This window comes from Camelus dromedarius, chromosome 2 (assembly GCF_036321535.1).
Source record: "Camelus dromedarius isolate mCamDro1 chromosome 2, mCamDro1.pat, whole genome shotgun sequence".
NCBI classification, from domain to species: Eukaryota; Metazoa; Chordata; class Mammalia; order Artiodactyla; family Camelidae; genus Camelus; species Camelus dromedarius.
In genome coordinates, this window is record NC_087437.1 from 82110465 (window position 1) to 82125304 (window position 14840).

Genomic DNA, 14840 nt, shown 5'->3' on the forward strand with positions numbered 1-14840 from the left:
AATAGAGAAGAGGGGGTGATGCTTGTGCTGTGTCCTGAGGGCTGAGGAGGAATTCTCCAGCAGACAGGTCAGAGGAGGCCTTCCCAGGAAGGGAGCAGCACGGCTTGGTCTTTCTCTTTCTGAACTTCACTAGCACGAATGCAGCCAGTCGGCATCACACCACCCTTGTTTGTGTATCACCTGGAAATCAGTTTGTTTAACATCTTGATGTCTTCCAAACAGAAGACATTTTAAAACAAAATGGTCATATTTTCTGTTGCTTTTGTATCCCTCACGTCTAATAATATCAAGTGCAAAGTAGGGGCTACTTTGTCTTTTGTTTTACCTTTAAGGGATTCTATAGACCCATTATAATGATGGATTTGCCCCGCTCATCCAGCATTCCAAATTCCAACCGCTTATTCATTCTTGACTCTGTCTCCTGTATCTCTCTTTCCATTTACTTTTGTGACCAACAGTGTGTGCACACGAGATGACTGATCCATGCTATGAAAGAGTCTTTGGCTATGGAATGAAATAGAGCTAGTTGTTCTATGTGGGAATGGAATTTTTGTGGTTTTGAGCTTCCAGATTGTTGGTTTAAAATTACTATATATAAAATAGATAAACAATAAGGGCGTACTGTATAGCACAGGGAACTATATTCAGTTTCTTGTAATAACATATAATGGAAAACATCTGAAAAAATGTGTATGTATGTTTATATATAACTGAATTGCTTTGCTGTACACCTGAAACTAACATTGTAAATCAACTACACTTCAACAACAAAAAACCAAATTGATGGTTTAAACAAGTGAGTTAAGCTGTCACAGACTAGTGCTGCAGACTTGCTTGTCGAATGATTTGAATAACTTCTTTATAATATCCTAGACATAAGTTATAATCACTCTGAGCTTGATAAGTTACCATGAAAGAATTCTTTCCTTATCAGTGATACTTATTAAGACCCTTAGGTTCTTGAAACGGATCTGCTTCTGCTCTATAGCTCCACTCACCATTACCTCCCCTCAAAATATTTGTCTCTGGTGTGGCAAAGTATGATAAAATTGAGTATTTGAAGATGGGTTTCTTGTGGAGAAAAGAGATCTGTGGCAGTTTTTCCTTTCAGGTTGGATGTGACAGATGCAGCAGCTAACTGTTCCCTAATATCTTTTCTCTCTTCTTCCGTATTAATAGAACCTCTGATTTTTAACTGGACATGTGGTTGCCCTGAATAAATATTCAGTTTCCCATACTCCCTTGCAGGTGGCTGTAGCAATGTGACTAAATTTGCAGCATGGGATGTGGGAGGCCCAAGCAACCGCTGTGTTGATTCCTTTAAGAAGGAATCATGCTCTCCCTTTCCTGATTTTTTTCTCCTTCCCACTGGCTGGAATGTGGCTGTGATGGTTAGCTATCCTGGACCTTGGAGATGAGAGCCACACCTCAGGGTGAAAAAGTAACAAAGTAGAAGGAACCTGCGGCCCTGGCTGAAGCTACCAAATGAAATCTAGCCTGTTTATGCTTGAAGCTGGTATGTCAAAGATCAATACTCGTTCTGGTTAAGCTGGGATTTAGGTCTCTGTTTTAGCAGCTAATAAACACCTTGGGGGATAAAAAGTTATGACGTTCAAACAGAGTTAGCTGAGTGATATGAACAAGATGAGAAACGTACTTTTAAAGGTATTTAATAAGACTTTTTTCCAAATCAGTACAAATATTTAAATACAAAAATGATTTGCTATTGACAAGTCTCAAATCTATCGTGGAAACTCAAAAAAGTTACCAGTCTGTTCACTGTTCTTGGTATTCTGTGAAATATTTGAGAACAGTCACCCACTGTGGACATTCTTTTCCCCTGTGGGATGTCATACTGCATTAAAACTCTGTATTTAAATAACAATATTGCCAGTTTGGTCCGTTTCACATGGAAAAGTTCTAGTTAATTTTGAATAAAATAGGGATTGTAGCAGTATCCCTAGGCTTTAGAACATGTGATTGTTTCATCTGCTTTTACACTAAATGTGTTAACATGATGTGCAACACTCAAAAGGGCAACACAGATACATAATTATTTAAAACTCTTTTTTAAATTAAATGGAGTAATTCATTTAGCTCTGAGATTAGCACCATTGTAGAATACACAGAATCTGGCATATATTTTGCTCCTCCCCTATCTAAAAGTTAGAAGCATATGCCTGATAATACACGCACACACACACACACACAAAGGCAATTGAGTAACAACTAATAAATAAGTTGGAAGGTATTTGAAAGTGAAGTTTGGTTTTAACTCAAGAGGTACTTTCTCTCTTGGTGGAAATAAAAAGCCCATACATGTACAGATAAATACAGTTTTACAAATCAGCTGATATGACTTGCTTCCAAGCCATTTCAATGCAGCTATTCAGCAGTCGGAGCCCAGTGGATCCATGTGACCCCCGTAGTCATCAGCCCTAAACCAGCATCCTTAAGACCAACCCAAAGGATATTTGACTACATCCATGCTGTCTACTTTGAAAACGAAGGTTAGGTGGGACATCTTTTTACTGGGAAAAGCTTGACATAGAGTTAGCCATGAAGAAACTGTGTGGTGATGAACTAATTTCTCTGTTTAAGAAGTGGAGACATAATGGCGCTGGTATACCATACGGGAAAAAGAGATATTAGGCTGAGGAGAATTTTCTTGATGCTTAAAAATGATTCAGATTTAACATAGACACAATTCCATGTGTGTTTATACCGTATTTATTTGTGTATTTTCCCATCTGTACCTATCCCCTCATTTCCTCACTCTTAATTTTTAGAAAGAGATACAAGATTCCACCACCAGAGCCCCACATTATTTCCCCTCAGTGGCTTACAGCGTCAGCAGCAGACTCTTAGCCGACCTGAGATGCTTCGTTTCTGAGACCAGATTTGAATGTGCGAAGCAGTTAGTATATACTTAAGTGAAAACCTGGAAAAATATTTATTTTTCACTTTAAACTCGTATTTACTCGTATTGACTCGTATTGACTCCTATAAACTCGTATTGACTCCTATACTTAGTACGGGGTGACATAAAAAGCATGGGCCGTCATTGCCCTTTGACATTCCAGATAGCTCTTCCACAGGTTACTTCTAAAGAAACAGTTCTTTTCCTGCAATTTTAGTACCTACAGCAGGAAGTAGTACATCTATTTTTTAATTTAAAAGTTCAGAAATTATTTTTCAAAATAAAATTATTTTTCTATGTAATTCTGAAACTCCCCCTTGCCCTTCCCCAAATAAAGGATGGCTTGGATTTGGGAAGTTCACTTTGGAACATCAGACAACACACTGGTTTGCATAGGTACTATACAGGGAAATTTCTTCAAAGTTCAACGGCTACTAAGAAGTATTGATATCCCCTTCATGGATGAAACCTCATCGTCATCATTTGAGTGTGTAGGCAGAGGAAGGGGAGCATTATATGCATATAAACACAATAACTGCTATTGATAGTGAACATTCCACAAAACTGGAAAGTTATGGGGGGAGAGGGTTATTTTTTTCTTATGACTTCCAGGTGTTTATATTAGTTGGGCCATAATGGAAATTACATGGAGGGAAGAAGAAAAAATAAAAATCACAGGAAAAAAAAACAAGCAAAAAGAACCCTTGAGGAATAAATCAGTTAATTATTGCTCATGCCTCCCAGCTGATTTGCTAGCTCCTTTAGGAGCACTGTCTTAGGTCCCACAGAAGTGTCTCTCCAGTTCTAGTCAGAGAGAAAGCACTAGTAAATACACTACAGTTGATTGGTTCTCTTGTTCTTCTAGGGACACCAGACACGCAATTGTGAATAGGACTCGTTGCTAAAAGACACAGCCTCAGACAGGGGAGAAATATGCCTTGGACTAAAGCCCTACCCTGGTTCCTGGATCCTGGTCCCCCTCTTACTGGGGGGGTGGGTAACATTGCAGAACTCCTCCCCACATTCTGTGACAAAATATCTGGACAAATACAGAGGAAATTATGCAAGTAAATACGGTATGTAATTGTTATCATTGACATTTCTTTAAGCCATATTTATAAATATTTTGAAGTAAACAATATGAGTGAGTGACTTTCATTAGCTATAATCCTTCATACTGAAATACTTTGATCTGAATAAGCAGGTTATCATGGAAGCACATAACATACAACAGCTAATATGATTCCAGTGGGTACAACACAAGTGTCAGTACTTGATACATAAAATCTATCCCATCATTTTCAATGACAAGCTGCTGTGCAGAGCACTAAACATGCATCTTAGTTTTTATTTGTACATGATGGTTCAAATTTTCACTTAAATATAACTTTCCAACTATATAAATGTTTTGAAGCAATTATGTTTTTCATTTGGATGTTTTGGTGCATCATTTTCTTTTCTTCTATTATATCTCTCTCTTTTTTCTTTTTTACATGGGATACAATAAATATCCTGAAAAAGAGGAATGGACGTACTGCCCAGCATACAGTCCCGCAGCCTGTTCAGAGGGCATCTGGAGGAACACGCGGTCTCCGGGCCGAAGCAGCAGCACCGCACTCCCGGACGCCTGGTCCAGAAAGCCCTTCTTGTACTCATCGTACGTGTACATCATGGGCTCGTTGTTCTTGAACAGAGCAACCCACACGTTGCCCCCCTTGCAGTGAACATGGTATGCAAAGTAGTAGACCCCGGGGACCTCGCAGGTGAAGATGCCCGTCTGTGGGTTGTAGTTCTGTCTGCCGTTATAGAGCAGTTTGTCAAACTTCACGGGGGCCCCCACAGGTGGGAAAGGTGCAGTCAGCTCAGCAGTAAATGCAGGCATCTCGTAGGCTGGCCCTCCGTTCTTGCCTTTCTTAGCCCCATAGGCGTGGGGGGGTTTCACTCCATCAATTCCCAGCCCCATATCAGGCAGATACTCTCCATGGGGTGGTGGTGTTGGGGGCATCACAGCTGGGAGGCCTGGGGGGCCGGGAGGGCCTGGGGGCCCTGGAAGGCCAGGCTGGCCTTGGGGACCAAGGGCACCAGGCTTCCCTGGGGGGCCATGTAGTCCTGCTACTCCAGGCTTCCCTACTCCAGGGAACCCAGGGGGGCCTGGGAGGCCCGGTTCCCCTTTGGGGCCTGGAATTCCAGGTGGTCCAATGGGACCACTCGGTCCTGCAATCCCTGGGATGCCTGGAGGGCCCTGCAAACCCTGAGCCCCCGGGATTCCTGGTTCTCCCTTCGGTCCAAGCAGCCCTGGAGCACCGGGGAGCCCTGGCAAACCTTTGTGCCCAGCTTCCCCCTTGGGCCCTATGGGACCTGGCAAACCCCTCATGCCCGGGGGCCCCACTTCACCAAGGAAACCTGGCTTTCCTGGGAAGCCTTGAAGCCCTGGCTCACCCTTGGGACCTGGTGGCCCCTGTGGCCCCACAATCCCACCTTCTCCTTTGGGTCCTGGAAAACCAATTGCACCTGGAGGGCCCATGGGACCTGGGATTCCAGGCAGGCCTGGCTCTCCTGGAGGACCCCCCATTCCAGGGGCACCTACTGGTCCTTTCTCTCCTCTTGGCCCCAGAGCCCCAGGAACACCCCCTACACCTCTGTCACCTTTGGGTCCTGGGAAGCCTGGTTTCCCAATCCCCGGAAGGCCTGGGGGTCCTGGCAGCCCTGGCAGTCCTTGCTCCCCTTTGCCACCTGGAAATCCTGGCTGGCCTGGGATCCCGTCCTGGCCTGGTTTTCCAACTCCGGGCATCCCAGGAGGTCCTTGAACTCCTGGGACCCCAATAGGGCCTTGTGGCCCAGGTTCGCCTGGAGGGCCTGGCTTTCCCAGGGGGCCCTGGGGCCCAGGGAAGCCTGTCACTCCTGGTTTGCCCACTCCTGGAAGTCCGACAGGGCCAGGAGGGCCGTGCATCCCTGGAGGACCCTTCAGGCCTGGCAAACCTGGCATCCCAAAGCCCTTCTCTCCTTTAGGACCCTGAAGGCCTGGAGGTCCTGGTGGTCCTTTAGGTCCTCGCTCACCCTTGGCACCTGGTTGCCCTGGTAACCCTGGCCCACCTGGCTTCCCAATACCAGGAAGTCCGTGAGGCCCTGGAGGGCCTTGCGGTCCTGGGATCCCCATAGGCCCAATCTCCCCTTTGGGTCCAATTTCGCCTTTTGCCCCAGGCATTCCCATGGCTCCTGGCTTTCCTGGCATTCCAGGCATACCTGGCTTTCCAATTCCTGGATATCCCTGTGGCCCTGGTTTTCCTTTGATTCCAGGTATCCCATGACCTGGTAAACCAGGGGGCCCAGGTGGTCCTCTTGGGCCAGGCTCTCCACGGGGACCTTGCTCCCCTCGTAAACTGGCTAATGGTATTTCTACTGGGAAACAGGAAAGAGAGAAAGAGGGAGGCAGGAAGAGAGGAAAAGAGAGAGGGAGAGAGATTAATACTGATTGTATTTCACTTCATTTCAATCATTATTTAGTTCCGACACATTTGTCTATCACTTAACGAGAGGAAAAACTAGGAATGATGTGTTCAGGTTTCAGGACTGTCTGTTATCAGTACTTCATGGACAATCAGCTGGTAATTTCTTCATCATATTTGAGATACTGTTTTGAGAACTAGTATCTGCAGCTGTTTCTATCAGCGCTGGTTAAGTAAAAGAGCTAAAAAGTAATAAACATTTTTCTCTAATACAAAACTTGGAGATAATGTGGTATGTTCACAATAAAGAATTCAAAAAAGGATAAAGAAAAGTCAAAGTTGCCTATAAACCCACTACTCAGAGATAATAGCTTAACATTTATATGTATTTCCATCTCATGTGTTCTAGGTATATATATGTTGTACACACACACATATATATAATATATACTAAAAATGAAAAATATATAGTGTGTGTATTTTAAACAATGTTGGAGTCGTTATTCATTTTTATTTTTTCTATTTTTAATGTTAGACTGCATTTTCCATGTCCTTGATTTTCTAAATATAATTTATGACAAAATAATATTTCCTCTTGTGCTGAAATACAATGTGATGTAGAGGATGAAGGTCATTATCATGTGGATTCAGGGAAGAACAGAAGCATTTTATTTTGTATGTGGCTTAATAACATCTTCTACATCTGTCCTCTAGAGTCAAATAGATGACTTTATTTCTTTAATATACTGTAGGATTTCCTAAGCCTCAAATATTAATTCTTTAATAGGTTATTTCTCATTTACAAATTTGGTTTTTCAAATAGGAGATGTGAATAAGTTATTTTAGGGTGATAAGCAGTATGGATAAGAAATTGAGCTGGGATTAGGAGCAGGAAGCTCAACTTCTCCTCCTGCCTTGAAATGAGATCTTGACTGGTCAATTAAATGTCTCACTTTAGTGGGTCACCTTCAGTGTCTCGGTTTGCCTATCTGTACAGCAAAAATAATACACCCACACTACAAGATTAGATAATAGATGTGAAAGGCCTTATGCTTTCTTGAACGGTTATTAAAATACAAAGCACATGTTATTGTAATGATTATGCTGTGCCTTGCAGAGAAATACAGCTCTGGATATTCCATGCTACTGGGAGTAATGAATGACATAAAGCAAGAAAATCTATGGTCCCAAAGTCTTATTTTAACCAGCAGTTGCCTTTTAACCCTGACCATTGTATCTTTCACTGAGCTACTGTTAGAGAACAGAATAGAACCATAGGATTCATTTTTTCCAAATTCCCCAATTGCAGTGTGGTACCCATCTGAATAAATACAGGAATTGCCAAAAGCCAGGCAGGCCATTCAAGAAAGGAAGGTTCATGTATAACTGAAAAATTGTGCTCTACACTGAAATTTGACACAACATTGTAAAATGACTATTACTCAATAAAAAAAAAGTTAAAAAAAAAAAAAAGAAGGAAAGAAAGAAAGGAAGGAAAACAAATGGCCAAGATAATCCCTTAAGTGGAATATCACCTGCTAAAGAGAACTGTGAATACTTCTTTTATGCTAATAGGTATTCTATGGTACTATTAAGGTGTGCTGTTTCTAAGCAGGAATTGTGTAGCTCCTATATCAAGAGAGCATTTGGCAGGGTCACATCTTATTCAGCAGGAATCCTGGTGTCTAGCATGTGCCTGGAAGATACTCTGTTCTTACTTAGGGTTTGTTGAACGACCAGCTGTAGCAACTCAAAGTTCTTATGGTGCTTTAGCATTTATTTAGTACTTTTACTTCCCTTATGTCATTGATTCTCTCAATTATCTTACTTTATAGATGAAGAAATGTACTTTCAGAGAGGTTAAATGGCTAGGTGTGTCTCACTTTTGGCCTGTAGGCATCCAGGCCTCTTAGCACCAAACCCAGTAGTTCCCCAGAGGTAGAGCTTCCTCCTTTTGCCAGAATCAGTGGGAATGATTTCTATGTCCTCAGCGGGATTGCTACTCTGATGCAGTTCCTTTCCTACAAATGCTGGGTTTCCTAGAATGCCAGATAAACCAACTGAATTTTTAAGAAAGTGTCTCTCACAGTGATAGGCACTTTGCAGGTGTTGAATAACTGATGAATATGCCTAGAAAGTAATGGAGAGAGTTTCAGTTACCATCTCTAGATGCAGCCTGTACTCTACAGGTTCCTCTGTCAATTATTGAGAGACATATATAGCAATTCAATTAGAACAGTCTTAAAAACATTTATCTGGCATCTAGTTTGCAAAATGCTTTCATATGATATTCTTTTTAAAAAATTTTACATTTAATTAATGTTTTCTATTTTTATTTTTTAAATTCTAATTTTTTATTGAAGTGTAGTCAGTTTACAATGATAGTTTCAGGTGTACAGCATGATTCAGTTATACATATATATTTTTTTCCTTTTCAGATTCTTTTCCAATATGATGTTATAAGAAATTGAATATAGTTCCCTGTGCAATACAGTAGGTCCTTGTTGTTTATTTTATATATAGTAATATGTGTCTGTTAATCCCCAACCCTTAATTTATCCCATCCTGCCCTTTCCCCTTTGGTAACCATAGTTTGTTTTCTATGTCTGTGAGTCTGGTTTTGGGTTGTAAATAGGATTTTTGTATTCCATATATTAGTGATATCATATGATATTTGTCTTTCTCTGTCTGACTTACTTCACTTAATAAATAATCTCTAAGTCCATCCATGTTGTTGCAAATGGCATTATTTCATTCTTTATATGGCTGAGTAATATTCCATTGTATATATATACTACATATTCATCTGTTGATGGACATTTAGTTTATTTCCATGTCTTGGCTATTGTGAATAGTGTTGCTATGAACATTGGGGTACATGTGTCTTTCCAAATTATAGTTTTCTTTAAGGCTTGAACTTTTCAAGGGTAGAGTTTTTTTTATGTATTTTTTTTCTTTTTTTCTTTTTAATGGAGGTACTGGGGATTAAACCCAGGACCTCATGAATTTGCTAAGCATGCACTTTACCATAGAGCTAAACCCACCTCCCTTGAATTTATTATTCTTTTATTTTGATCTTTTTATTGTGGTGAAATACACATAACAAAATTTAACATTTCCATCATTTTTAAGCATATAATTTAGTGGCATGGAGTACATTCATATTACTGGGTAATCATCACTACTAAGGGATAGAGTTTTGAATATAGTAGGCATTTCATGAATGTCAGTCACACACGCTAAAATAAAATAAGATTTAGCACCACCACCCCAATCTCATAGTTTAGGATTTTGGAAAGCTGCTGTTTTATAACAACACCAGAGTATGACGTTACCTTTGCCTTTCTTAGGTGCTGCTTCCTTGCCCATTCTTGGCGCCGGCTGAATTTCCTTCATATATTGGGGTAGATGTGGATACTCCTTGCCGTACTGCATGTGGGGCAGCTCCTTGCCCACGTTAAGGCCATCTTTGACCAGAGGCATATGAGGTACTTGCTGGCCCAGGGGCTGGTACTGTGGAATTTGCGGTGGGATCTGAGGAGGGATTTGAGGTGGCAGCGGCTTGATTCCATAGTAGGCACCAGCTTGGGTGAGCCTGACGGAGCCCAGGGAAATGATGAGCAGCACCCCCAGCAGCTTCAGAGGCGCCGGCGGCACAGCCATCACCTATGGAGGAAAGCATGCACCAACACGGTGAAAACCAGCAGGCAAGTGACCGGGGTTTACCAAGAGAAAGAAGGAAGGAAAAAGAAAAGGAAACAGAGTCTGTATCAGCAGAACTTCATGAGCAGAAGACAAATGGAAAGGAATGTGTTATTTTTCAATAGAAAACAAAGAGATGAAAACCAGGCAAGAGTAGGCTCTGTCCAATGAAGGCAATTGGTGGGATTGTAAGCTACGGGACGGACTGCTAGTTGTCCCTGAATGTAAATTCTGCCCTCTCTCATTGTGTTGCAACCCCTGAATTTCTGCTGGAACAGAGCAAGCCTAGAATGAAGACATTTCAGCTAGATGTGGCCATGTGACAAAGTTCTGGCCAATTGGATGTAGCTGTAACGGGTACAACTTTCCATTATTTAGAAGGATCCTAAAGAGGAGTGGGCATGTTCTTTCTCTTCCTCCTTCCTGCTGGCTGGAATGTGGATATATTGGACAGGAAATGGACCAGACACCATGGGCCATGAAGTGAAAGTTGTGCATTGAGGATGGTAGAGCAACGTACTAGAAGAAATCTAAGCCTTGGTTGAACTTGGAGGCGCCATATATTAATCTTTAAGTTTGGAATTTGTTTATGCAAGAGAGATTTATCTTCTTTAAATCACTGTTATTTGGGGTGCCACACATTTGCACTAAATTTAATCCTAACAGAATAGATTCTCCAAAAGGAAGCAAACTTGGCAGCAAGTCAGGCTTTGTTAGCTAGTGCCAAAATTCTATTCTAAATGGAAACAGTTAATAATTTATAGTCTTTATGCCAGGGGCAGAAAGTTTTCATATGTCACATGCCCTTCGGCTGCTTTGGTGTGGTCAAAAACAAGTGTAAAGTTGAAAGAGCAAACAATAACAACAATAAAAACAGAAAAACTCTTCTGAATTGGTAAAAAGGTACTTCATGTGACAGTCCCAAAATGTCATTCAAAAAAATCACCCTGATAATTAAGCACATACAGGGATGCCATTTACTTCTTTTAATTAAATACTATGAAGTCATTTGTTTAGAATTTGGCTAATTGGATCTGGGTCCATTAAGTTTATCTTTGTATTATGAAAGAAAGGAGTTTACAAAGCAAATTAGTTGTATAAATAAGATAAAGATGTGTAAGTACTCACAAGAATAAACTGTTTTTGAGCCTTTTAACAGAATCGTTTGCAAATTAGCAACTAATAAAATAAATATAAATGAGACTTATCTGTTTATAAAAACCATCTTGAAAAAACGTCTATTTGGAAATGCCCAGGGCTGACGACCAAACAGCCCAGGGAGCTGCATGGATCACAGATCCCCACTAGAGGGCAAGTGTGGTACACATCAAAGTCCGCTCAGTTACTCTCTGGTACTAACACCACATACAAGGCTCTTATATGCTATGAAAGGACTTAATCCGAATCCAAAGTAGACTGTCATCATAATGCTGGAGAGGGAGGGAAGAAGGGAGGGAAATAGAGCGAGATGGGGAGAGAGGGGGTAGGTGAAAGAGAACAAGCGAAAGTGCAGGTTTCTCACAATATTTAATATAAATGTCTTCTGCAAAACTCTGAATAAATTTCTGTCTACAAATAATTGAATTTCCGTTCTCTTGAGAGTCTGTTTTCTTTGCTTCTGCCTTACTTAATTGTGGATCATAGTTTTCCACTTCTTAGAAAATGTACATTGACTTTGCAACATCCTATTCAAGAATAATGCCAAGAGTGAACAGGCTACAGAAGAACTGGTTAATAAAAAGCACCTAAGAAAATATTTAATAAGAATCTCCACTATGAAATTAATTGCATTATAAGTTTTCTAAATATACTAACTTATCATTTTTCCCCCTTTGGGAAGAAAAATCAAACATCTGTCAGGAAAATAGGACTTTCTCTATTTCATAAATAAGATTTATAAAACTTTCTCCATTTCATAAATCAGAAGAGTCTTCAAGAACTGTTTCAAGTGTACTCTAAATGGGAAGAGATAGAAAGTGGTTACTTTATGTCCTTATAAGAATAATTAATTGTTATAAACCATTTGGAAAGAGCCACAAAATTAATACTGATTTATACTCAATAATCAAATTTATTTTAGATAGAAAAAGAACATCTGTTGTAAGTATTCAATAATGATCTATTTGTTGTAAGTACTCAATAGTGATTTACTGAGTACTTACCAGACCCATTAGTGCACCTGCTCAGGGATTACAAAGATGAACATAATATGGTCCATGGGTCCTGCGCTCAAGGAGCTTATACTTTTTCAGTAGGAGTGACAGATGTGTAAACTATGGATGAGCAGCAAAGGATATGGGGGAAAAGTAAATTTCCCTCCCACTTCCATTCTTTAGTATCTAAAATCCCTTCTCTTCGAAGCAACAACATTTCCCATTTCCCTCATATTTTCCCAGGGATATTCTATGAATATGCACATAGAATACACACCCATTTAAGACACAAATTATGCACCACTATTCCTTTTTTTCCATTCAGAAGATCGGAACTTGAGACCTTCTTTCTCAGCTTAGTTTTGTGTATTTGAGTAGATCCCTTCAACTCCTTCATGTGTTAGACCCGACTCAGTTGCTCTCTAAGTCCCATCTGGCTCTAACAAGCAGTGTCTAAGGCACTCACCTGAGAGCTGACCTGGTAATCCATACTAGAAATGCATGGTGATATCTTGTCATGTGTAGCCTGGGACTGAATTCTACCTTTGGGGATTAATGAGTTGAATTATTAAAGCCTAACCTTAGGGTGACATCTTTAATAATAAGCTCGCATGCTTAGTCCTTCACCCTTCTATCAATTCAGTGGATGTGCTGGATTATAGTTAATACTCTTCAAACCAGGACAATCTAACGAAATCCTGGAAAACGGGAAGGAGGCGAAATGCCTGGAAGAAGACCAGCCGCATACCAAAGGCCCAGTGGGACTCGGCTCTACTACAATTATTTCCTCTCATAGGCCTGGCCTTTCTCTCCTGAAAACCGCCTCCTTTGGTCGGCCGTCTGCCGTTTCTCTGGTTCTTTACTTGACTAAACTTCGTTCAGTTTTAGCTTGAATGTTTATACAGGGGCCCTGGTTAGAATTTACCACTTGACTTATCCTTACTCATTTCCCTCTTGTCTCTGAGGATCTTTTTGGTGGTCAAAGTGGTGCGGTGGTTCTCCCCAAATCACTCAAAAGAACATTGGATTTATGTAATGCTATACAAACACCTGGCGGGGAAAAGCAGCCTCAGAATTCCTGCTGGGAGGAAATGGTGGTAGTAAGTTTTCCTGCCTCTTTTTTCTTTTTCTGAGGCTAGAGAACACAATAATGCTGCGAGCACTATTTGATGGTTTTGGTTTTTTTTTTTAATTTTGTCTTTGATAACTGGTTGTGTGTGTCTGCACACTTAGGTACACAGGAACATAAACATACATAATGTGTGTGGACCCTGGATCTTTGCCAGTGAGGCCAGCTTAGTGATGGGTGTCCTGTCATATGGGAAGAAGAAGCCACAAGTTCAGGAGTTGAGCTGTAACTCTGCCATTCTCCACGTCCATGACCTTGGGCAAGTCCCTTGTCTCCACTGAGCCTCAGTCTCCTTACCTCTAAAATAGAAACTATAATCTCTGCCTCCCTCACAGCGCTGTTCAAGGGCACAGATGATACTGCAAACGTGTCAGCTGAAAAGCACCATTCAGATTTAACTTATTATTAATGGAGTGTGACCAAAAAGACAAATCAAAACCAACTGAAATGTCAAAGACTTTCAAAGAAGGATATGAGCCAAAGTAAATGTGAGGTTAACTGCAATAATGATAAACCTAACATGAATAAAACAATAATGGCCATTAAAATGTGCTTGTTAAAAATGGCAAGAAGGAACAGATGAACCACGGCAATAATTCATTCTGGTGTCAGGGTCGCCAGCCCTCATCGTTTTGAACTGACCTAAATGGTTCCCTGTATTTGGGCAGGGCTACAGAGAGTTTCAGTTTCCTCACGTGACCTGTAATGTATATAACAGAACAACTTGATATATATTATTTTAGACGCTCCTCAGCATTTTATTTGTACATTGATCCTCATGAGATTTTGGCTTGCTGTCCAAAAGAATGTTTAAGTATTTAAACCTTCGATCCTTGCCCTAAATCCAACTTTCCCTTTCACAAGGGGCTAATACAGGATGTCTGTGTTTGTGTATGTGTGTGCATGTGTGTCCATGTTGTATGTGGTGTGGCCAAGCCTCTCTCATCTGCTCCCGGGCAGCCCTCCTCTGTGTGCCTTACTTGCCCCCTTGCACAAGGTTTGTAGTTTCTCAGGGCTTGAGATTCACCACACCTGAAGCAAGGGAAAGGAGAATCTTACCACTCCAACATTCACCATAATTATCTTCTTGGCTTTTCCATGCCTCTGAAACAAAATTCTCTCCTGACTGATTGCATTTCTCAGGGCAGTCCATTCACTGGATATAGATGTCTACGAAGCACCTACTAATTGCTACAAACTGTTCTGGGTTATTGGAGGGAGAGTGGTGAATTAGAGAAGTGAGTCCCTGGTCTTGTTGAACTCTCGTTCTAGTGTGGGGAGACATGCAATCATCAAGTTAAAAATAAATTTTATAATTTCAGACTTAGTGCTATGAAGAAAGCAAAGCAGGGGAAAGGGTTTGATTTGAGAATGGCTTGGGATGGAAAATGCTGTTTTGGAAGAGAGGGGAACATCTGTGAGGAAGTAAATTTTGGTTAGAGGTGTAAAGGTTGAGAGGTTTATTGCTATTAAGACACAATACTGAAAAA

The 14840-nt window shown here is 40.9% G+C and overlaps 1 protein-coding gene across 3 annotated transcripts in view; it reads right to left on the minus strand.

Moving 5' to 3' along the window:
* Positions 1 to 1654: 1654 nt before the first annotated feature.
* COL8A1 (collagen type VIII alpha 1 chain) overlaps positions 1655 to 14840 on the minus strand; it is a 146216-nt gene continuing 133030 nt past the window's right edge. For 2 of the 3 annotated variants that reach the window (XM_064496100.1, XM_010978481.3), the window contains exons 3-4: positions 9702 to 10032; positions 1655 to 6319 (exon numbers count right to left, since the gene is read on the minus strand). In XM_064496100.1, coding sequence (XP_064352170.1) covers positions 4410 to 6319; positions 9702 to 10029 — 2238 coding nt within the window. In that variant the 5' untranslated portion in view covers positions 10030 to 10032 and the 3' untranslated portion in view covers positions 1655 to 4409. The remainder of the gene's footprint in view (positions 6320 to 9701; positions 10033 to 14840) is intronic. The other variant, XM_010978482.3, reaches the window with a different exon arrangement.